At 44.0% G+C, this 22,710-nt stretch overlaps 1 protein-coding gene across 1 annotated transcript; it reads left to right on the forward strand.

Moving 5' to 3' along the window:
- The first annotated feature begins 12,241 nt into the window (after positions 1-12,241).
- On the forward strand, positions 12,242-20,890 carry LOC143829601 (tubulin alpha-1D chain). Its single transcript, XM_077320770.1, has 4 exons — positions 12,242-12,456; positions 14,187-14,409; positions 15,077-15,225; positions 19,818-20,890. Exons 1-4 carry the CDS (start codon positions 12,454-12,456, stop codon positions 20,799-20,801), a joined length of 1,359 nt encoding a protein of 452 aa, XP_077176885.1. The 5' UTR covers positions 12,242-12,453; the 3' UTR covers positions 20,802-20,890.
- Positions 20,891-22,710: the final 1,820 nt, after the last annotated feature.

Consider the following 22,710-nt stretch of genomic DNA (forward strand, 5'->3'; position numbering starts at 1 on the left):
TTTAGGGGAGGGGGGAAGTTCCTGCGCACTTCACAAATACATAAGAATGATTAATGCAACAGCCACAGCTTTTTGTATCACTACAACAGTTAGCTGAGAAAAGCTTCACACAGGAGCCTTGTCAAAAAGATGCAGAAAACGTCATCAGCTCTAAATTCCAGGATATAAATTCTCAGCTTTGTTTTGCTGGGCAGTACAGCTCCCATCAGGAATGTCTCAAGGCCCTGGCAATTATCCCGTTGCTTTAACTGCTGTGTGACTGTCTGGAATTCACTGGCTGCAACTTTTTAATACTGTTACATTTCTGACATTCATATGACTGAGATTACAATGGAGATTTGACCCTTCTTGAATTCATCACTGGCTGTGAGACATAATTTGGAAATTGCAGCTTCATTGTGAGTATACCAGTGTACACTACATTTGAATTTTATCATACCGAAAACAGTTTAGAGGAGATGCCACTCAAGTGAATCTCCTGGTAGCTGTAAACTACCAGTGGGTGGTGGAAACCTCCACCCCCAGCTTGATCCTAGACAAAGGGCAAAAGCAGGGTGGAAAGGCTGATATGATGAACTACAAGTTGGTGCCCAGGACAAGGCAGTTCAGGGGTTGCATGAAGAGCTGCAAAGCATGCAGAGGTAAGTGGATCATGGATGGTGGATGCTCACCATCTCCAGTGGGACAGGGACAATAGGCATTCACTGGCAACACTTCCTCTGTCAGGTTGCCTGTGAGCTTCTTTAGCTGTGCAAAGCTCCTTTTCAGGTAGCCACCCACTCAAAGCTTTATCTGCAAAGCTGTTTTATTCATGTCTGGGTTTGCAGTCAGTTTTCAAAAGCAAAGAGAGTCTTGTAAGAAATGACCTTCCTCCCTGTGCCTTATCCCTGATGGGTGTATTTATACTGCCTGTGCCATAGCTGACAGATGTGCAGAATCTAGTGTTGTGTAATCAGTCTATTTGCCCCCAGCAGAGTTGAGGAAACCGTGCCCATTCAGCCAGCCTGCTGCTTACCATAGCCGTTGGGAGGAAGAAGAAGTAGTTGGGCAGGCTGCCAAGTTCAAGGGGAGGGCTCCAAAAGGAAATGATTGATTAGCTAGAGAATTTTGTTTAGTTAACAAGCAAGTAGAAGCAGTACCTTCTATTGCCTGTGCTCAGAAGCAGCCTGCTGAAATAATAAACATCTGGGGAAAACAGGCTCTCTAGATTTTGCCAGAAAAGGCAAGGAGATACTTTTGTCCATAAGCCCTTTCTACCAGGAACAGACAGTAAAAGGACAACTGCAGTTGAAGCAGAACAACTGCTGGAATCTTATTTCGAGAGAAACCTGAATATATGAATTCATGCTTACTTATTGACAAAAGCTATATTCCATGTTTCTGCTTTTACAAGGGCCACCAGGTGCCAACAATTAAAAAACTATATGATAAAACCACATTCTTAAATCATTAAAATCAACCCATGATGTTAAAACAATTAAAACCAAGAGTTAAAATCACACAAGGTAATGTTACAGTTCTAGCCAGTATAAAGGAGTTTGCAAAGTAGCAACCGTTCTGGAGGAATCCACTCCAGGTTTTGTGTGGGACTAGCAAGGGAAATGGCTGAGTATTAGCTGGGCTGTGTTGTTCTGTGAGCAGAAGGATTAAAGTGGTCCCACTCTGTTTTGTCCTCTTAAGCCTACTGACAACACCACTGGTTTCCCAGGGCCCTGAACTTTGGGGCACAACAGAGCATTCCTCAGCAAGCAATTGTCCTGTGTGTCAGATGGGTTGCTTGATCAGTCCAACTATATATTGCACTGAGGGATGTTTTAGACCTCAGTGCCTGGCATGGAATGCCTTCTTGGAAGCTGCTGCTGCTGGCCTTACCAGGACTATGCTGTTACCTTCCCTAGCACATAAGTGAGCACATTTTCCCAGACCTCCAGGATCTATCCATCTATCACCATCATCTATTGGGTTGTGAGGGGAATTGTGTTACTCTAGCCCAAGGTAGGATACCCTTTAAAGGGCTTGTTATTATTGGATAATGAGATTCCTCAAACCTACTGGGGGGTTCTCAGCTTTGAGCCCCTCTTATCTCTTTGCAGATTTTTAAACAAAAAACAAAAAAACAGCATGGTGGTGGAGGAACGGACCCTGAGCTCTGGCCTGTAAGTGATGGTTTCTCTCTACTATTATAACTTTTGCTGTTAAAAACAGTCCTAAAGGACTATCTAATCTAGCATCTCAGTGGCCTGACAAATGTTTTTCTGAAGTCCACAAGCACTGAGTCATAGAATCATAAAGTTGGAAGGGACCTCCTGGGTCATCTAGTCTAACCCCCTGCACTGTGCAGGAAATTCACATCCCAATCGCACATCCTCTGTAACCTGCCACCTCATTGAGCCTTCACAGAATCAGCCTCTCAGTCAGATGGCTATCCAGCCTCTGTTTAAAAATCTCCAAAGATGGAGAACCCACCACCTCCGGAGGAAACCTATTCCACTGAGAAACCGTTCTGTCAGGAACTTCTTCCAGATGTTTAGACTATTTCTTTTGCATTAATTTCATCCTGTTGGTTCTGGTCCATCCCTCTGGGGCATCCATTGTTAAACTTCAACAGCACACAAAATGAAAGGCTGCAGAGCTAGGGAGTACGTGTTTTGTACTGGGCCTAGAAAATCCTCTTGGCAGTCCTGGCTGTTAAAAGTGAACACTGTTTTCATCCTGGTGAGATGATTGTGCCAATTTTTAAACTTGCAAACTCTCCCAAAGCTGAATATTTACCTGAAGGGGAAAAGCCAGGGTTTCTCATTTGCATGTAGAGTAGGAGCACTTGAAATGGCTCTTTGCTGACTTCAGTTACTTGAAAAATTCCTTGTGATAAATTACTGTAACTGGGCCCATTTTAAAAGCAAGTAGGTTATGACCCTAACCAGAATGCTGGGATTTTCCTGCCCTCAGGTTAGGGAGGGGAAAATGCACTAGTAAATAATTAAACTTGAAGTTGATCTAATACATAGTTCATATGAACTGTTACCTGGGAATATGTATTCATGATATTGACAATAATAAAAATACTACAACTATACACTAAATCCCCCTTCAAGGATCGCTGCCTTGTTGTGGCAAGGGGGCTTGCGTAGCTCAGTGAAGCTATGAGCTATGCCGTGCAGGGCCACCCAAGATGGACAGGTCATAGCTGAGAGCTCTGACAAAAGGTGATCCACTGGAGAAGGAAATGGCAAACCACTCCAGTATCTTTGCCATGAAAACTCTATGGACAGTTCCAATAGGCATAACGATATGACGCTGGAAGATGAGCCCCTCAGGTCGGAAGGTGTCCAATATGCTACTGGGGATGAGCAGACGGCTAGTACGAGTAGCGCCAGAATGAATGAAGCGGCTGGGCCAAAGCCGAAAGGACGCTCAGTTGTGGAAGTAACTGGTGGCGAAAAGACAGTCCGATGCTGTAAAGATTTTTATTCCATAGGAACCTGGAACGTCAGATCCATGAATCAAGGCAAGCTGGACGTGGTTAAACAAGAAATGAGAAGATTGAACATCGACATTTTAGGAATCAGTGAACTAAAATGGACAGGAATGGGTGAATTTAATTCAGATGACCGACAAGAATCTCGCAGAAGAAATGGAGTAGCCTTCATAATCAATAAGAGAGTAGGAAAAGCAGTCTTGGGATACAATCCCCAAAATGACAGAATGATCTCAGTTCGAATCCAAGGCAAACCATTCAACATCACAGTGATCCAGGTCTATGCCCCAACCACTGCTGCTGAAGAGGATGAAGTTGATCAGTTCTATGAAGCCCTACAACACCTTATAGAAGCAACGCCAAAAAATGATGTGCTTATCATCACGGGGGATTGGAATGCTAAAGTAGGAAGCCAAAAGATAACTGGGATAACAGGCAAGTTTGGCCTTGGAGTACAAAATGAAGCAGGGCACAGGCTGGTAGAATTTTGTCAAGAGAATACAATGGTCATAGCAAACACTCTTTTCCAACAACCCAAGAGACGACTCTACACATGGACATCACCAGACGGTCAACACAGAAATCAGATTGACTATGTACTCTGCAGCCAAAGATGGAAAAGTTCTATACAGGCAATAAAAACAAGACCAGGAGCTGATTGTGGTTCAGATCATGAGCTTCTTGTTGCAAAATTTAGGCTTAAATTGAAGAAAGTAGGGAAAAGCACTAGGCCACTCAGGTACGAACTAAATCATATCCCCGACGAATATACAGTAGAGGTGACAAATAGATTTAAGGAATTAGATCTGATAGACAGAGTGCCTGAAGAACTATGGACGGAGGTTCGCGACATTGTACAAGAGGTAGCAACTAAAACCATCCCAAAGAAAAAGAAATGCAAGAAATCAAAATGGCTGTCTGAGGAAGCTTTACAAATAGCTAAGGAGAGAAGGGAAGTGAAAGGCAAGGGAGAAAGAGAAAGATACACCCAATTGAATGCAGAATTCCAGAGAAAAGCTAGAAGAGATAAGAATGCCTTCTTAAATGAACAGTGCAAACAAATAGAAGAAAACAATAGAATGGGGAGGACCAGAGATCTTTTCAAGAAAATTGGAGATATGAAGAGAACGTTTCATGCAAAGATGGGTATGATAAGGGACCAAAATGGTAGGGACCTCACAGAAGCAGAAGAGATTAAGCAAAGGTGGCAAAATTATACAGAAGAACTATACAAGAGCGAGCTTAACATCCCTGATGACCACAGTGGGGTAGTTTCTGACCTGGAGCCAGACATCCTGGAATGTGAAGTCAAATGGGCCTTAGGAAGTCTGAGCAACAATAAAGCTAGTGGTGGTGACAGCATTCCAGTTGAACTATTCAAAATCTTAAAGGACGATGCAGTAAAAGTGCTACACTCAATATGCCAGCAAATTTGGAAAACTCAGCAATGGCCACAGGATTGGAAAAGGTCAGTTTACATTCCAATCCCAAAGAAGGGCAATGCCAAAGAATGTTCAAACTACCGCACCATTGCACTCATTTCTCATGCTAGCAAAGTTATGCTCAAAATCCTACAAGCTAGGCTCCAGCAATATGTGGACCGAGAACTTCCAGAAGTACAGGCAGGATTTCGAAGAGGTAGAGGAACTAGAGATCAAATTGCCAACATACGCTGGATCATGGAAAAAGCTAGGGAGTTCCAGAAGAACATCTACTTCTGCTTCATTGACTATGCTAAAGCCTTTGATTGTGTGGAGCACAACAAATTGTGGCAAGTTCTTAAAGAGATGGGAATACCAGAGCATCTTATTTGTCTCTTGAGAAATTTATATGCAGGTCAAGAAGCAACAGTGAGAACTGAACATGGAATCACGGATTGGTTCAAAATTGAGAAAGGAGTTCGGCAAGGCTGTATACTGTCGCCTTGCCTATTTAACTTGTATGCGGAGCACATCATGAGAAAGGCGGGATTAGAGGAGTCACAAATTGGGATCAAGATTGCAGGGAGAAATATCAACAACCTCAGATATGCAGATGATACCACTCTAATGGCAGAAAGTGAAGAGGAACTAAAGAGCCTGTTGATGCGGGTGAAGGAGGAGAGTGCAAAAGTTGGCTTGAAACTCAACATCAAGAAAACAAAGATCATGGCAGCCGGCCCTCTCAATTCCTGGCAAATAGATGGGGAAGAAATGGAGATAGTGACAGATTTTATTTTCCTCGGCTCCAAGATCACTGCAGATGGGGACTGCAGCAAAGAAATTAAAAGACGCTTGCTCCTAGGGAGGAAAGCTATGGCAAATCTAGACAGCATCCTAAAAAGCAGAGACATCACCCTACCAACAAAAGTGCGTTTAGTCAAGGCTATGGTATTCCCAGTTGCAATGTATGGCTGCGAAAGTTGGACCATAAGGAAGGCCGAGCGTCAAAGAATTGAGGCTTTTGAACTCTGGTGCTGGAGAAGACTCTTGCGAGTCCCTTGGACTGCAAGGCGAACAAACCGGTCAGTCCTAGAGGAGATCAGCCCTGACTGCTCTTTAGAAGGCCAGATCCTGAAGATGAAACTCAAATACTTTGGCCACCTCATGAGAAGGAAGGACTCCCTGGAGAAGAGCCTAATGCTGGGAGTGATCGAGGGCAAAAGAAGAAGGGGACGACAGAGAATGAGGTGGATGGATGGAGTCACTGAAGCAGTAGGTGCAAACTTAAAAGGACTCCAGGGAATGGTAGAGGACAGGAAGGCCTGGAGGATCATTGTCCATGGGGTCGTGATGGGTCGGACACGACTTCGCACATAACAACAACAAAATACACTAAATGTATAGGATATTAATGTTGCTACCGTTCTACTTTCTGATGAGCTAAGATGGAATAAGATTGTATTGAGCTAGTATAAACTAGTGCTAGTATAAATTAGGCTACCATGTCACCTTAAACAGAGGAAAACTCTGTTTGCTCAAGGGTGACCTTGAACAAGTTGCTTTTCTCCCAGGGCCATCTATCTCACTGGGCTGTTCTGATAACAAAAGGAAGGTCTAAGTTCCATCAGCTCATACACCTCTTAAAATGCTAAATAAATAAATATAGCTGGATGTCTCATACCTTGCACAACACGGGTGCAGATGGAGAGGGATGCCCCTTCCTTTGTGCACACAGCATCATGGCCAATGGTAGTTCTCCATTCAGTCATTGGTATTCAGGCTATATGTATCAATCTCTCTTCTTTTTCTTACTCTGACTATGACCAGGGTCAGACATGGCTGACAAAGTTGGGAGCTCATGCCAGATGTTTATCTGCTTTTCTTTCCCCAGCATGCTGTTGAAGGATATGTGAATTAAGAAACCATCTTGACCTCACTGATCTGAGCAATTACAAACCAGATTGGCCTTGTCTTTAATGTACTGTTAACCTCCAGATTGGATTCTTTCCCCTTGGACCTGCCCTTGAAGACAGACTGGAAAAATTTATCTAGTGCAAAATGATACTGTTACACAGCTCCTTTCCTTGGGAAATTTATTCCCACCTCCCTTTGAGAACATAAGAAGAGCCCTGCTAGATCAGACCAGTGGTTCATCTAGTTCAACATCTTGACTCACATAGTGGCCAACCAGTTGCACTGTAAGGCCAGAAAACAGAGCATAAAGGCCTTCCCCTTATGTTGCCTCTTGTCATTGTTATTCAGAGGTTGACTGCCTCTGAACATAGAGGTTCCATTTTAATTTGTGAAGGCAAAAGAAAAACTTTCCGTGTCCAACATGCCGGGTAGGGGTTAATTCATATTTTTCTCTAATTACTTATTACTTTAGATATTTTGTTTGTCTGCTTCCCCCCCCCCCAAGACATTGCATTTTATTGAGAATCAAGAAAAAATAAAACAATAGGCTCATACAAAACAGAACGCTGTTCAATAAGGAGCTACTGAACTCAAATCTAGCTGTTCACTAAGAGTTTTCTCCTGACTTCCTACCCTGGGTCTCTATAACTAGTTTTACACATCACACTACATTCTTATTATTATCATTTTTATTATTATTTGTTCTTATAAAAAGCATTTACAGAAAGGTAAAGGCAAAAAAAAACAAAAAAGCGACCAGCTGATCAGTATCGTCAATACACATTGTTTGTCTGCTTTGTTTATAATTTTGTGAACAGCATTGTGAATTATTTTTAAAGTAGATTCAGGTGGGTAGCTGTGTTGGTCTGAAGCAATAGATCAAGGTTTGAGTCAAGGGACACCTTTAAGACTTGTAGCAAGAAACAAACTGTGTTGGTCTTAAAGGTGCGACTCAACTCAAAGCTTCTGTTTTAAAATAAATAAAATAGCAAAAAACAGAAGTGGCAGCATAGTATGAAAAGAATATAAACAAAAAAGGTTGGATCCAAAGTTCAATTTCTCTTAACTGAAGAAAAAAAATTTCTGCTCCACGTTTCTCACTGAGGCCCCTGAAATGGCTTAACCTCCCAGGAGCTACATTTGGGGGAGATCAGAGGGCTTTGGCAGGATTGATGAGACAGAATTTTCTAATCCATTAATGGAAGTGCTTTCCATTAATGAAAAAAAAAGTGAGAATCAGATTATGTGAAATGTATGTGGAAACATCTTACATGGCAAGCACCCACTCCCACCCAGGCTTCTCAGATCCCAGGCCAGCACTGGGATCAATACAACACTCTGGTTGCCACTGTTTTGGGATCCCACAAGTGTAATGATTCGGGAGGGCTCGATTCCCTACTCCTTCTCCATATGCAGACAGCTGCTTGACTTTGGGCCAGTAACAATTCTCTCAGACCAATCTCAGTCTCACTTATGGCCCAGGCCATCCTCTGCCATGTGTGGGGGAGGAATACGGCAGGAGGAGCTGGTGGTAGATGCTCTGCCAGCCCTGACACCCTGGATGCCCAGGTTGGGCAAGGGCATGCCATAAGACGTTTCCACATCAAAAATTTAATCCATATCCAACCTGTAGTCCTACATGTAACTTATGCAGAAAAAGTCCCAGGCAACTTCTTATTGTGCTTATGCAGAGAAGAAAAGCGGACTGCCAAATTCTGGCTGGCAGGGTCCAAATACACCCAATGCTGGCTAAATAGGTACATCTGCACCGTTCTTCCTTACCAAGTGCATGGCTGAAGGGCCTCCAACAGATCAGATAGCTAGCAGTGTCCCCAAAAACTAGTGGAAAGATGATAACTGTCCCTATTTAGCCTTTTCTGGACTTGACAGCATCAAGCAATGGTAGCCCTGGTGTATGCATGCAGCAGAATGGTCTTGTGGAATAGAGTGAACTATTTCAAACTTTAAGGTGAGTTATGCCAATGTTGGTTACCCCCCTGAGTTAAAAAAAAAATCACCGCAATTAAAAAAACAACACATTGGGTACAAGGTTTTAGGCCAGTCTACTGAGCTAGATTTCTGTTATTAGAGAGGGGTTAGGTAATGATTTGTATGACATCATTTGACACCTTGACCCTCTCTTACACACCTTCATTTCGAAGTGGTATAGTTTATTCTAACCCATCCACCCAGAACCCTAGCACTTAATTCTGTCTTCATTCTGCAGCACGGTAGACAAGAATTTACCAACCCATGCTATTCCTGAATTTGCAGCAAATACATAACCACCAGGGGGTGATACTGGCTCAGCATACAGGATATCTCACTGGGACCTTCCACTAAAGTCTTTGCAAGAAGAAACCAGAGTATTTGGGGAGGGCACAGGGAACAAAGGCCATAATGCACAAATGTCAGATAATTTGTTCTTTCCAGCCTCTTTATTTCCTTATTCATAGCACCAGGGTCGGTAGCTGCATAGACAGTAGGAGTTAATTGTTGACGCTCTCTTTAAAAAACAGATTAATTTTATTTACTACATTTTTATTCCCGCTTTCCTGAAGGAGCTTGTGGCAAGGTACAATAATTTTCCCTCCTCCATTGTACTCTCACAACAATTGTGAAGTAGGTTAGGCTAAGAGAAAGTGTCTGGGCTATGGTCATTCTGTGGAGCTTTTATGGGCAAAATGGGGATGTATCTCCCTAATCCAATTGCTACACCAGTTCAGACACAAAGAAGAAAGTTATTACAAAACAGGCTAGGAGTTAAAGACCTGGTGGAGCAATGGAAGAGATTGGGTTTTGTACATGACTTTGGACTCTATTCAGTTGTTGGTACTTACAGGGCAGAAGATTGACCTGCACAAAAATAAATGGAGAACTTTCTTTCCTCCATCTCATGGAACAGTAGCCAAAGTCTTTATGTTCTTATGGAGCACACACAGATAGAATGTGGTCTATAAGAGTAATCATTAATGCAAAGGAAGGTGCCCTTAGACTAAACAGGGCATTTTGATACTTGTCTTGCAGAGTTGTGAGGAAGGGTTAAGTCAGATCTTGACTCGTAGCTACAGCCACTGCTCCCACCCACCGTGCCTATTCTGTATTTAGTGCTGAGGTCTCCAAACAAGCCCCATCACCCTTTCCTAGCCATGCCACCAAAGGTCTCTTACCTGCTCCTTTGCAGAGTCTCTGTCCTGGAGCTCTGCTTCCGGGCTCAGCTTTGAGGGCATCTTGGATCCATTGCTGATCACAGGACAATGTTGAGAACTACCAATACTTTCCTGGGCAGGATGGCCTGGAGGCCTACATCACTGGGACTTGTTCCTGAAATTAATCTCTGAAATCAATCACCAAATTCCAGAAGCTAAAACATTAGATCAACTCAGGCTCAGAAAACCCAGAGTTCAGAGGAAAGATGAGTTTGGGTTCTCAGCAGCAGCCTCAAAGGCTTCTTTCCCTGTCCTGCTCCTGTCAGTCCTGCACTTGAAAATGGCCTTTAGTACTTCCCTAACTCTCTGCTATCTCTGTTGAGACTTGCCTGTTGCCCTGGAATTGCAACACAGGCCAACAGTGAATAGCACTGGATGTTAAGCTGCTGAGAAAGAGAGTGGAGATTCTTCCACAGAAGGGGAGCAAATGATTGGGGCGGGGGGTGGGGAAGGCAGCTTTAATAAGCATCCTTATATGCCCCACTTCTCCACCAGGGCTCTGAACCAATCCTTGTGAATATGGTCTCATGTGAATACCAATGATTGTCAGCCAATCAGAGTCTATGGAACGCCAATGGATGGAAGGAGGTGAGCCAGGCTCAATTTAGAAAGGGCTAATAAACCTTTTTAATAATAAAAGGGCTAATAAAAGAGCCTCTTGTGGTGCAGAGTGGTAAGGCAGCCATCTCAAAGCTTTGCCCATGAGGCTGGGAGTTCAATCCCAGCAGCTGGCTCAAGGTTGACTCAGCCTTCCATCCTTCCGAGGTCGGTAAAATGAGTACCCAGCTTGCTGCTGGTGACTGGTTAAGGCAAACTACCCTGTATTGAGTCTACCATGAAAACGCTGGAGGGCGTCACCCCAAGGGTCAGACATGACTCAGTGCTTGCACAGGGGATACCTTTACCTTTAATAAACCTTTTAAAAACATTTGGGTAAGGTTTTTGTGACTCTGGAAAAGAACCAGGCTTTTATTTGGCTTTTTAGTTAGGGTTTGGGGTTGGCTTAGGGGACAAAACTTATTTTAGCAGAATAAAAGACTCATCATGCTGTAGGTTCTGCGGTAAGATGCTCTGTTAGAGGGGAAAAAACAGTCTTCTGCCTGCTGTGATATCCTGTGCAGGAAGGTAATTGTAAGCTGCTTTGAGACTCCTTCATGTAGTGAAAAGTGGCATATAAAACTCAACTCTTCTTCTTTAGTGAGGAAGCGCACACACAAACAGCCTGAGTATTTTGTACACCAATGGGGCACTGAGTATGAAACAGCCAAGAGAGATAACAGATATTGTAGTTGCCTATTTCTAATACTGCTCTGCTCAGAAACTCCGAAGGCGAGATCCTGCTTTCCCTCCCCCAGTTGGAGTTGGGAGGAAAGTGCATCCCACTAAGTACAGCATGAGAGCAGTGTCATGCCCCACCATGGGACTGCTGCCACAATTTCCCCCATGCACCCACTCTGTGTATCTCCATGGCAAACCTGTCTCCCCACAACTGTTGCCAGCTAAAACATGACCACTGGCTGGGGGTGGGGTGGCACTCCATTACTGTTATGCTGTGAGCATGAGACCATGCTGGTATAAATCACCTGCAAGGGTGGCAGACAGCAAATCACAGTAAGAGATGGTCTAGAAATAAAATGAATAAATAAAGATAAGTAGAGGACTTTGAGCCTGAAACCAAGGCTTGGTTTCCATTTTGTTTGCTTAATGGTCATTGTGGTCTATGCAACAAAGCTGCAACCATGGTGAGTGGGCTGTTGTGTGCTGTATCTGAAGAAGTGTGCTTGCACACAAAACCTTATACCTTGGATAAAACTTTGTTGGTCTTAAAGGTGCCGCTGGACTCCAACTTTCTCCAGCTGGGATTCAGTAGTGATTGCTTCTTATTTGCTGCCCAGAGAGCCTGGAGTGCTTCCACCTGTCCAGTCTCCTCTCTGCCTACCCCCATTCTTTCCTTTAACCCATTTGCCCCTCTAACTTGCTCAGCAGACATAATGGCAGGTGATGGAAGAACTAATTACCAAACATCCAGTGCCCCTTTTAAAAGTCCCCTGACATCACAGCGAGCTTTTATAGGCAGCTTGACTCAACAAGGTTTGTGTGCTGCCCATTAATCTTTTGGGGCTCTGCAACACACACACAGATACACACACGTCATGTCCTGCTTATGGATTTGTTTGGTGTAACCAAGGACTCGGGGGGGGGGGGGCTTGCTCTGCTTTCACTGCTTTCACAGTTGGTGCATGTTGCGTCTGGCTGTAACTGAGAAACTATTCAGAAAAGGCCACCCCGTGTCCGTCTCTAACAACAAAGGAGCTCACTTGCATTGGGGTGGGCTTTGGAAAGCTATAAAAACAGCCACTGCCAAGCACCTCCATTCCCGTCCTTCGTTCTCTGAGCTCATCGCTGCCAGGTCGAAGAGAGCTTCTGCAAGATGGTGAGTCTCACCTGGGACTGGTTAGCTACACTGAAGGAGAGAGTGAGCTAAAGTTTTACTCTTCCTAGTCATCAAGCGATCGCTCCCTCTTGCCATCCCTCCTTTGAGAATGCCAGTGTGTTTTTAGATGTCTGCAGCAGGGTGCATTTCAGAATATGAAAGATATATAAAAGAAGGGAACCAATGTATAATTAGTAGAAATGATGGTGGGAGAGTGGTTCTTCCTCCCCTCTCCCAAGTTAGGTCCACCATTTGACTCACCCACAGTTTTAAAGAATAGGCAGTGTTAACACAGCATTGAAATAGTCTTAGGGAGCTTTAGATGCCTGCTATGCCAAAAGCTCCCAGTCTTTGCATTATCTCCACTATGTAAATATCTGTCAATTTTATTTCTTTTTAAAAGCCTTTATGGTATGGTGGACAGAGTACTGGATTTGGACAAGAAAGGATCCTTCCTTAGGCATCTAGTGACCTTATTCAAATTACTACTAAAGGTAGCTCTGAGGAGAAACTTTAAAATCTAATGAGATCAGGGTCCTGACGGAACTCGAACAGTTCCGCAGGGCCTGCAAAAGGGAGCTGTTCCACCAGGCATTTGGTTGGGGTTGACCCAAACCACCGCTTCCCATCCCCATCCCCCGCCCTGAGCCTCCCTCCTACGACAACCACTGTAGATCTGCCCCACCCAATGTGCCATCATTATGTGTTGATTTATCACTGTATTATTATAAATTGAGTTATCTGTATCACTCCTAAACAAAATCAGAGTCCAGTAGCATCTTTAAGACCAACAAAGATTTATTCAAGGTGTGAGGAATGGCTGAGGAACTTGGGAAGGTTCAGCCTGGAGAAGAGAAGGTTGAGAGGGGCATGATTGCTGTCTTTAACTCTTTGAAAGGTTTGTCTCTTGGAGGAGGGCAGGGAGCAGTTCTTGTTGAAAGCAGAGAATAGGACCTGCAGTACTGGCTTTAAACTATGTGTAGAATGGTACTGGCTAGAAATCAGGGGGGGAATCACTGAGTAGTTCAGCAGTGAAATTGGCTGCCTAAGCAAGTGATGAGCTTCCCTTCACCGGCAGTCTTTAGGCAGCATCTGGACAGATCCTTACCCTGGATGATTTAGGCCAGTGGTCCCCAACCTTTTTATCACCGGGGACCACTCAACGCTTGACAATTTTACTGAGGCCCGGTGTGTGTGTGTGTGGGGGGGGTAGTTTACTCCTCTACTCTCAACCACTGCCCTAATGCTCTCTGATCGCTATGGTAATGTTTAAACATCCCTTCAAAATAAGATACAGACACGCCACAACAATGAACATAAGGAACATTTTATTTTCATGGAAATTTTAACTCATAACAATGACAAATCAATGGGAACCCTGAACTTGTTTCCCTGCAACGAGATAGTCCCATCTGGGCGTGATGGGAGACAATGACACCCAGAGTGTGTTGTAAAGGGCCGGGGGGGGGATGAAGTAAAGGGCGGGGGGGGAGGCGTCCTTCGCGGCCCACCTCCAATTAGTCGACGGACCGCATGTGGTCCGCAGCCCACAGGTTGGGGATCGCCACTTTAGGCGGATCCTGCATTGAGCAGGGGGTTGGCCTAGATGGCTTGTATAGCCCCTTCCAACTATATGATGCTATGATTCTCGAAACCTGCCTAGAAATGGCAACATAATCATAGGCTGTTGTTGTTCCTGAACAGTGATTGATTTGTCTTTATTTTCCCAGCGTGAGTGCATTTCTATCCATGTCGGTCAGGCTGGTGTGCAGATTGGCAATGCATGCTGGGAGCTTTACTGCCTGGAGCATGGGATTCAGCCGGATGGGCAGATGCCCAGTGACAAAACCATTGGCGGTGGAGATGATTCCTTTAATACCTTCTTCAGTGAAACAGGAGCTGGGAAGCATGTGCCTAGGGCTGTTTTTGTGGACCTAGAACCGACTGTAATTGGTGAGTGTCACATCACAGAAGAGGGGTGAGATTGTCCTGAGAAAGGGCTACTTTGGTAGGATATTTCTCTAAATTTAAAGATCAAGTCATTTTGGTGCTTGTATGGTGATAAAAATAGTAAAATATGCCAAATGCTTAACAATTGGGTGCTCTTTAATGTTTCCCCCCTTCCCCCAAAATCAGCTGCATGAGTTAGGTTGCTTCATACTGCCTAATGTCAGCTATGCCTGAATCTCTCTAAAACAAGTTCTAGGAATCCATAAGATCCATTTTCAAAGGGGCAAAGCTCTTTTAAGCACAGTGCTGTGGAAGATCAATGGAAGGTATGGGGCATGCAGGCAAATCTGAGGGATTCTTAAGCATAATTTGCTATGCCTTAAAGACACTTTTCAACGGCAGCACTTTCAACTATATTAAGCCAGGCTCAAGTATCCATTCTCTTTATATATATATATGTTGGAAAGTTAGCTATGAACTCTTAATACCTGTCAGAAAGATTTCCAGATCAGGGCTATGACTCTATGCTGTCCTTAACTATGAAACCCAATTCCTATTAAGCCTTGGTCTTCAATTAGAGCAGTCCTTGTAGATGTAGAAAAACAGAGGACACATTTCAAAATCATGAATTCTCAAACCAGCTGACCCGTTGTATATTTATAAATTCTAGATGAGGTTCGGACTGGCACATATCGACAGCTTTTCCATCCAGAGCAGCTGATCACTGGCAAGGAAGATGCTGCCAATAACTATGCCCGGGGGCATTATACCATTGGAAAGGAGATCATTGACCTGGTGTTGGACAGGATCAGGAAGTTGGTAAGTAGATATAATGGCATGGGAGTTGTGGGGAAATAATTGGGTGAACTTTTGATGTGGAAGGAGCCCTCAGCACTGCAAAGACAAACACAGAAATGTTAAATATCTTTCCCCCTTGCTCTATGATATTAAATGAGGGGGAATTTGTTTAATTATATTACTCATCTAGACGTTGTAATTATCATTCCAGCAGCATCGTAAACAGCAGTACATCTCATACTATTTTAAATAGTGACTTAAATTAATAGAGAGTTCATGCACAGAGTATTGGTAGTACAAGAAAAATTGCTATGTTGAGGATTAACTATGTACTCCAGAGTACTTGTATGTGTGGCTGACTAAAGAGAAGAAAAAGAATGGGCAAAATCTAATGCATTCCACTGAAAAAAAAACAGGCTGGGATTTCTGCCATAATGCTATGCCCACTTGTATGAGAATGAATCTCAATGACAGACTGATCTTCAATGAGACATTTACTGTATTCTTACATGGGGCAAATTCCACAGAACTCATAGGGACTTACTTCCAAATAAGCATACATAGTACTAGGTGATTAGTCTTGACTAATTTTGTTGTGATTAACTTCAACTAGATTATGCCTTGTGTGTTAAGAAGGGAATGGAGATATGGGTGGGAAAATAAGAAAACTATATGCACAGTAGCAAATCCACTGGAGTATATCTAACTGCTTTTTAATGTATTAATTATAAGCAGATTACTAAAATATAGAGAAAGCTAGATTCCATTTGAATGGCTCCAAAAATCAATCATAAAGGCATAAAATTTTGCAGCTAAAAGAGTAACAGGTGTACAATTATCCCCTAATAAAGGCAGTAGTATCTCCACATGATCTATACTTTGAAAAGCAAAGGAAGAATTAAAAGATTTCTAGGATCAAAGAAGTAATGACATTCAAAGGTCACATTATACATGGTATTTACACTACCTGCATCACACTTGCATACTCTATCAGATTATGGTATCTTAATATATCTCCTTTGCAGAATTCTCGATAACAGGACATTGAAGCATGCCAACATAAAGGCTCACCTATAATGAGGAACAGATAAATGTGAGCAGTAATTGGGAAGCTCTCCAGGTGGAAGAATACCAGAAAATTGAGTAGAACAGACACTTTGTGTTCTATAGATTGGGTTGAGAAGGCTTGCTGGGAGGGTGGTATAGAAGTTTAATTAATTAATTAATTGCTGAAATATATGTTTCTTAATCATTCTTATGGCTCCCTGAATAAAGGGAGTCCAAGGAAAGATTGATGAGCTGTAGTCATTGCTCAGTACATTTATCCCAGTGAGAGAGAGAACAGTCCTCTCTGATTAAGCCAAGGTAGCCTTCTTGGAGCCCAGTAGCACCTTTAAGACCAGCAAGGACAACATTCTTGGATGTTGGAATGTATAATTTTAACTTGGGGGAAAGCTTTCAACCAAGCCTGAGCTTCAAGAGATGGTTGTTCCAATTCAGCTCAGAGGGCTGTCCCCACTACACAGTTTAGAATTCCATAGCTGGAACATAGCAATTTAAGAAGAATTGAATCCAAGGACACCTATTTTGTCAATCTGGATAATAAACTATATAAACTTGGCATGGCCATTTCTGCGTTAAACAGTTTGATGTCAGCTGGGATATAATGAACCCCAGATGAATACAATAAATGACAGATAATAATTGATGTTGCTGGTGCCTTTTAACATGAGCCATTTGTACTGACCAAATTATTCTCTACTAAAACCAAACTGCTAAGTATTTAAAATAAGAAAACTCCTAAATATCGTTACCATGAGTTTTTCACTTGTGATGTACATGAGATTTCCCCCAAAAAATAAGTCTTGGAATTTTGATAATTAACTGCCAGGCATTCTTTCAGACTGTAATAGACAAAAGCTTCTATCACAAAGAACAGTCCTGAAGTTGTTCTTGATAGGAGAATGGCATCGTCAGCAAGAAGTAAAATAAAAATTTTAATATTAGCAATGGATGGAATTTAGCAGTTCTGGACAGAGAGAGCAGAAATCATATTGTTGATATATAAATTTATTTATTTTACAATTTATATATCGCCACTCACAAGGGTTCGTCTCTTGGCGGTTCACAAAGTCCGATAAAATACAATAAAATCCCCATAAAATCCCAACAACTTAAACAACAATGACAACAAACAACAGATGGCGACACTTAAAAAATAATCAGCCCCAGATACTTCCAGTCCTGCTGTGCAGCCGACAAGCCCCGCTGATGGTCATTAAGCAGGGATGACCCAGGGGTGTAGCTGTTAATATAAATTAAACTAAATTAAAATTAAAATTAGGGGGGATTCACTGTTCACAACTCCAATCACCACCCTGGCCTCAATCGAATGCCTGGCGGAAGAGCTCCATCTTACAGGCCCTGCGGAACTCAGAGAGCTCCGTCAGGGCCCTCAGCTCTTCTGGGAGCTCATTCCACCGGGCTGGGGCCCCGGCCAAAAATGCATTGGTCCTGGTTAACATCCCAGGGGCCCGGGACAACTAGCAAATTCGTACCTGCAGGGCAAAGGGCCCTCAGGGGGGGGGGGATAAGCAGATAAGTGGTCCCTCAGATAAGGGGGATCCAGGCCATGTATAGCATTAAAAATTTAAACCAAAACTTTGAACCTGATCCGGAAGCAAACTGATAACCAGTGCAGCTGCCACAGCACTGGCTGGATATGGGCCCTCCAGGGTGTTCTAGTGAGGATCCTCACAGCTGCATTTTGTACCAGCTTCAATTTCCGGGTCAAGGCCAAGGGCAGGCCCACATAGAGCAAGTTACAGAAGTCTAATCTGGAAGTGACCATTGCATGGATCACTGTGACCAAGTGTTCAGAGGACAGGTAGGGTGTTGGTAGCTGAGCCTGGCACAGATGGAAAAACACTCTCTAGGCTGCCTTCGTGATCTGAGCTTCCATAGACAGGGAGAAATCAAAGATCACACCCAAGTTCCTGGCGGCCAGTGCGGGTCTTAATTGCACCCTGTCTAGGCAGGGAAGATGCACTTTCTGATCCTGCCCTGTTCTGCCTAACCACAGGACCTCCATCTTGGAGGGGCTGAGTTTCAGGCAACTTTGTTTGAGCCATCCAGCCACTGCTTCCAAACAACTGGCAAATTTATTAGGGGGGGAGCAACAATAAAGGGGCCAGCACATTACCTCTGACACATGCCCTGCTGTAGATAAAATTATGTTGAATAGTGCTCCATCTAACCTGGCCTTTCTCTACATTTTTACCATTGAGAAACCCCTGAAACATTTCTCAAGCATTGAAAAACCCCAGAAATGGCGTGATTGTGCAGAATGCGTTTGGGAAGTATAGCTGCATATATGCCCACTTGGAGCTCCTTCCCTTCTCATCCCCTCCAGGCCCATCACTGGGCATTTTGGGAGGGGTTGCAAGTCAACATAACCATATATGGTCATATCTTCTGATAAATATTTAACACATTTTAAAAATATATTGAGAATTAACACATCTGAGAAACCCTTCCAAGGCTGTCAAGAAACTCCAGGTCGAGTGGTATATGGACTTTACTGCTCTCAATAGGTTATAGTCTTGAAAGATGAGTATCAGATGACTATTTTGGAGACCAAAATCATTAGGCAAATGTATTAATAGCAAAAACTCCATAGGGCATATGACTGCTAGCAATAGTTTCCCCCACTTCAAGATAGTTTATCAGATCAATCAAATCAGCAGAGATAATAGTCAGGTAAACTATCCAGGGTCTACTCTCTCCTTAAGACCATTTAAAATAATCAAATTTATATTATCTATAAATGTGGACATTAGTTTACTAGACAAATTGATCCTGTTATCCTTAGAGGATCTATAAGGCGGGTTAAAAAAACTTGTTTCCTTCATTAATATGCCTGGAGACACAAAATGAAAGGGCAGTGCCAGTACATGCATTAAAATCATCTACAAAAATAAATGATTCCCAAACTGCAGCCCCAAACCCACTTATTTATCGCAAAGTGCCAACATGGCAATTTAACCTGAATACTGCCCTTCTTCCCCCTTCTTCTTCTATGACCCTTTCCCCTCATTTTTCCCCTTTATTGTTGGGCTGTTAATGTTTAGGTTTTGTCCCCCCCTTTCCCCCCACCCCACACCTTTCCCTTGTCTGTCTCCCTTCCATCTTCACCTTTGCTCCGTGGTGAGGCCAGGCAAGTGTGTGGTGTCTCCAGCAGGGTCTGGACCAGCTCTGCTCTCCCCAGGCTGTATTTGGCCCAGGCTTCCTGCTCCTGCCGATGTTTGCAGACGCCAGCCCAGCTGAGCGACCTAAGCCAGCCAATCGCTTCCCAAGCCAGGGAACGCGTGGGAAGAGTCCTCCCCATCCTCTGGGCACCAGGAAGCTGGGCCTCATGTAGGCTGACTCAGCTAACTTCATGCTGGGGCGATGGCACATGTGCCCACAGAGAGGGCTTTGAGTGCTGCCTCTGGCACGCGAGCCATAGGTTTGCCATCACTGCCCTAGGGTATCTCCAAGCCAAGGAATGTATAGAGTATCCCAACCCCCCCCACTCTCTAATTTACTTCCTTGTTTTCTTTTCTGTTCTATAGGCTGACCAATGTACAGGACTCCAAGGATTCCTCATCTTCCACAGCTTTGGGGGAGGCACTGGCTCAGGATTCACCTCTCTACTGATGGAACGGCTTTCTGTTGACTATGGCAAAAAGTCTAAGCTAGAATTCTCCATTTATCCTGCACCTCAGATATCAACAGCTGTGGTGGAGCCATACAACTCCATCCTCACTACACACACCACCCTTGAGCACTCAGATTGTGCTTTCATGGTAGACAATGAAGCCATCTATGATATCTGCCGCAGGAATCTGGACATTGAGCGGCCAACCTATACAAACCTGAATAGGCTGATTGGCCAGATTGTGTCCTCCATCACTGCTTCCCTGCGCTTTGATGGAGCTCTCAATGTAGACCTGACAGAGTTCCAGACCAACTTAGTGCCCTACCCACGCATCCACTTCCCTCTAGCCACGTATGCCCCAGTCATCTCTGCAGAGAAGGCCTATCATGAGCAGCTGTCTGTGGCCGAGATCACAAATGCTTGTTTTGAGCCAGCCAATCAGATGGTGAAATGTGACCCCCGACATGGGAAATACATGGCATGCTGCCTCTTGTACCGGGGTGATGTTGTACCCAAGGATGTGAATGCTGCTATTGCAACCATTAAAACAAAGCGCACAATACAGTTTGTGGACTGGTGTCCCACAGGCTTCAAGGTGGGCATCAACTACCAGCCCCCCACTGTGGTTCCCGGTGGAGACCTTGCCAAGGTGCAGCGGGCAGTGTGCATGCTAAGCAACACCACAGCCATAGCTGAGGCCTGGGCCCGCCTGGACCATAAGTTTGACCTGATGTATGCCAAGCGAGCCTTTGTCCACTGGTATGTGGGGGAAGGCATGGAAGAAGGGGAGTTCTCTGAGGCACGGGAAGACATGGCTGCCCTGGAGAAGGATTATGAAGAGGTAGGAACAGATAGCGTTGAGGGAGAAGGAGAAGAAGAAGAAGGTGATGAGTATTAGTGCAGCTATGACTCTCTGGATATGGGAATAAATATTTCCATTGCTCTAACACTTGAGGAGTCTTTTCCTAAAATAAAATATCCCCCTAATTCGTGGTTTTGTTGTTTATTGATTCCCTCCCTAAATAACATTTCTTTAGCAGTCTGACCTGTTTAGTAGAAAGCCACTGAATGCTAGGAGCACTGGAGGTTACAATCTTCTCTCACACAAGTGATGCTGTCACTGCTAGGGATGTCTGACCCAAGAAAAACTACATAGCTCACTATGGCTTGTAATTCTAGTTGTCACTTCATCAAATAAAAATTGCCAGGATACTTCTGAAGGAAGTCAGGACAGTTAAAGTGGTTCAAATTCAACATAAAGTTGTAGTGTAAATAGGTGGTTGTTAATTATTTTATAGCCCACTTAATATAGATACAGGTTAAAGAGTGCTGAACACACTACTTGTGGTAGGAGGAATATAGTATTGTGGAATATAATTTTCTGCCTTTAGCTTTCTTTTGATTCATCACATTTCCTTTGAGCCCATTTTTGTCAGGGTGGTAGAAAGTGTGGTCTAGACCCGGTATGGTTTTCAAGGTAAGAGATGTTCAGAGGTGGTTTGCCAATTTGGAAAAAATCATGGCTGGCCTATCTGACCCAGCCAATTACTGCCCAGTCTCTCATGTGTCATTTCTGGGTCAGGTAGATGAACATGCAGTCATGGGATGGTTACAGAGTTTTCTCAATAAAACAGTGACTCTTGGCCCATTTCAACCTGGCCCTGGGGTGGAGACAGATCTGGTTGCCCTTAAAGACAATCTTTAGAGGCAGCTGGGTCTAGGCAGGTCGGTGCTGCTGTTCTTGCTGGACAACAGCAGTGTTTGACACTATCATCTGTGGAGTATTAGCCCAAAGTCTAGCTGATGTGGGCCTTTAAGGCACAGTCCTCAAATGGCTGCAGTCTTTACTCCAAGGTCAGGGACAGAGGGTCATTCTAGGAGAGGGAACCTCTGAGCAGCAGACCCTAGTATGTGGGGCTCATAGGGAGCTTTTCCCCAGAGTTATTTAATATTCTACATGCATCCCCTTGTCCACCTGGTCTGGAGCTTCAGGCTGGATTGTTATCAGTATGCTGATGACAGACAGCTATTTCAGTTGATGGGCAGCCATTCATCTATATCCCCAGATTCTTTGGCCAAATGCCTGGAGGCCTGGTGGACTGGCTCAAGGAGAGTCAGCTGAGGTTAACCCCAGCTAAGTCTGAGGTCCTCTGGCAGGGTCAGCATGCTGCAGAGGAAGCAGGGCAATTCCTAGCTCTTGAAAGGGTCAGTTTGACACTTACGACCATTGTCAAGAGCCTGGGTGTAATTCTGGATGCTTCCTTATCTATGGAGGTCCAGGTCACAAATGTTGCTCAGCAGCCCTTTCTTTCACCTTCAACCAAGCATGAAACTGGTGCTCTGCTTGTCGGCATCTGACCTAGTCACCATGATCCACACAACAGTCATCTCCAGATGAGACTACTCTAACTTGCTCTATGCAGGGCTCCCCTTGAAACTGCTCTGGAAGCTTCAGGTGGTCCAAAATGCAGCCGCTTAGGGCAGTGGTCCCCAACCTTTTTATCATCGGGGACCACTCACTGGGGACCACTCAACGCCTTTTACTGAGGCCCGGTGGGGGGGTAGTTTACTCCTCTGCTCTCAACCACTGCCCTAGTGCTCTCTGATCGCTATGGTAATGTTTAAGCATCCCTTCAAAAAAAGATACAGACACACCACAACAATGAACACAAGGAACATTTTATTTTCATGGAAATTTTAACTCATGACAGTTAAACTGACAGTTTAACTCATGACAGGGGGAGGGAGAAGGCGTCCTTCGGGGCCAACCTCCAATTAGTCGAAGGACCACATGTGGTCCGCGGCCC

This window comes from Paroedura picta, chromosome 2 (assembly GCF_049243985.1).
Source record: "Paroedura picta isolate Pp20150507F chromosome 2, Ppicta_v3.0, whole genome shotgun sequence".
Taxonomy (NCBI): domain Eukaryota; kingdom Metazoa; phylum Chordata; class Lepidosauria; order Squamata; family Gekkonidae; genus Paroedura; species Paroedura picta.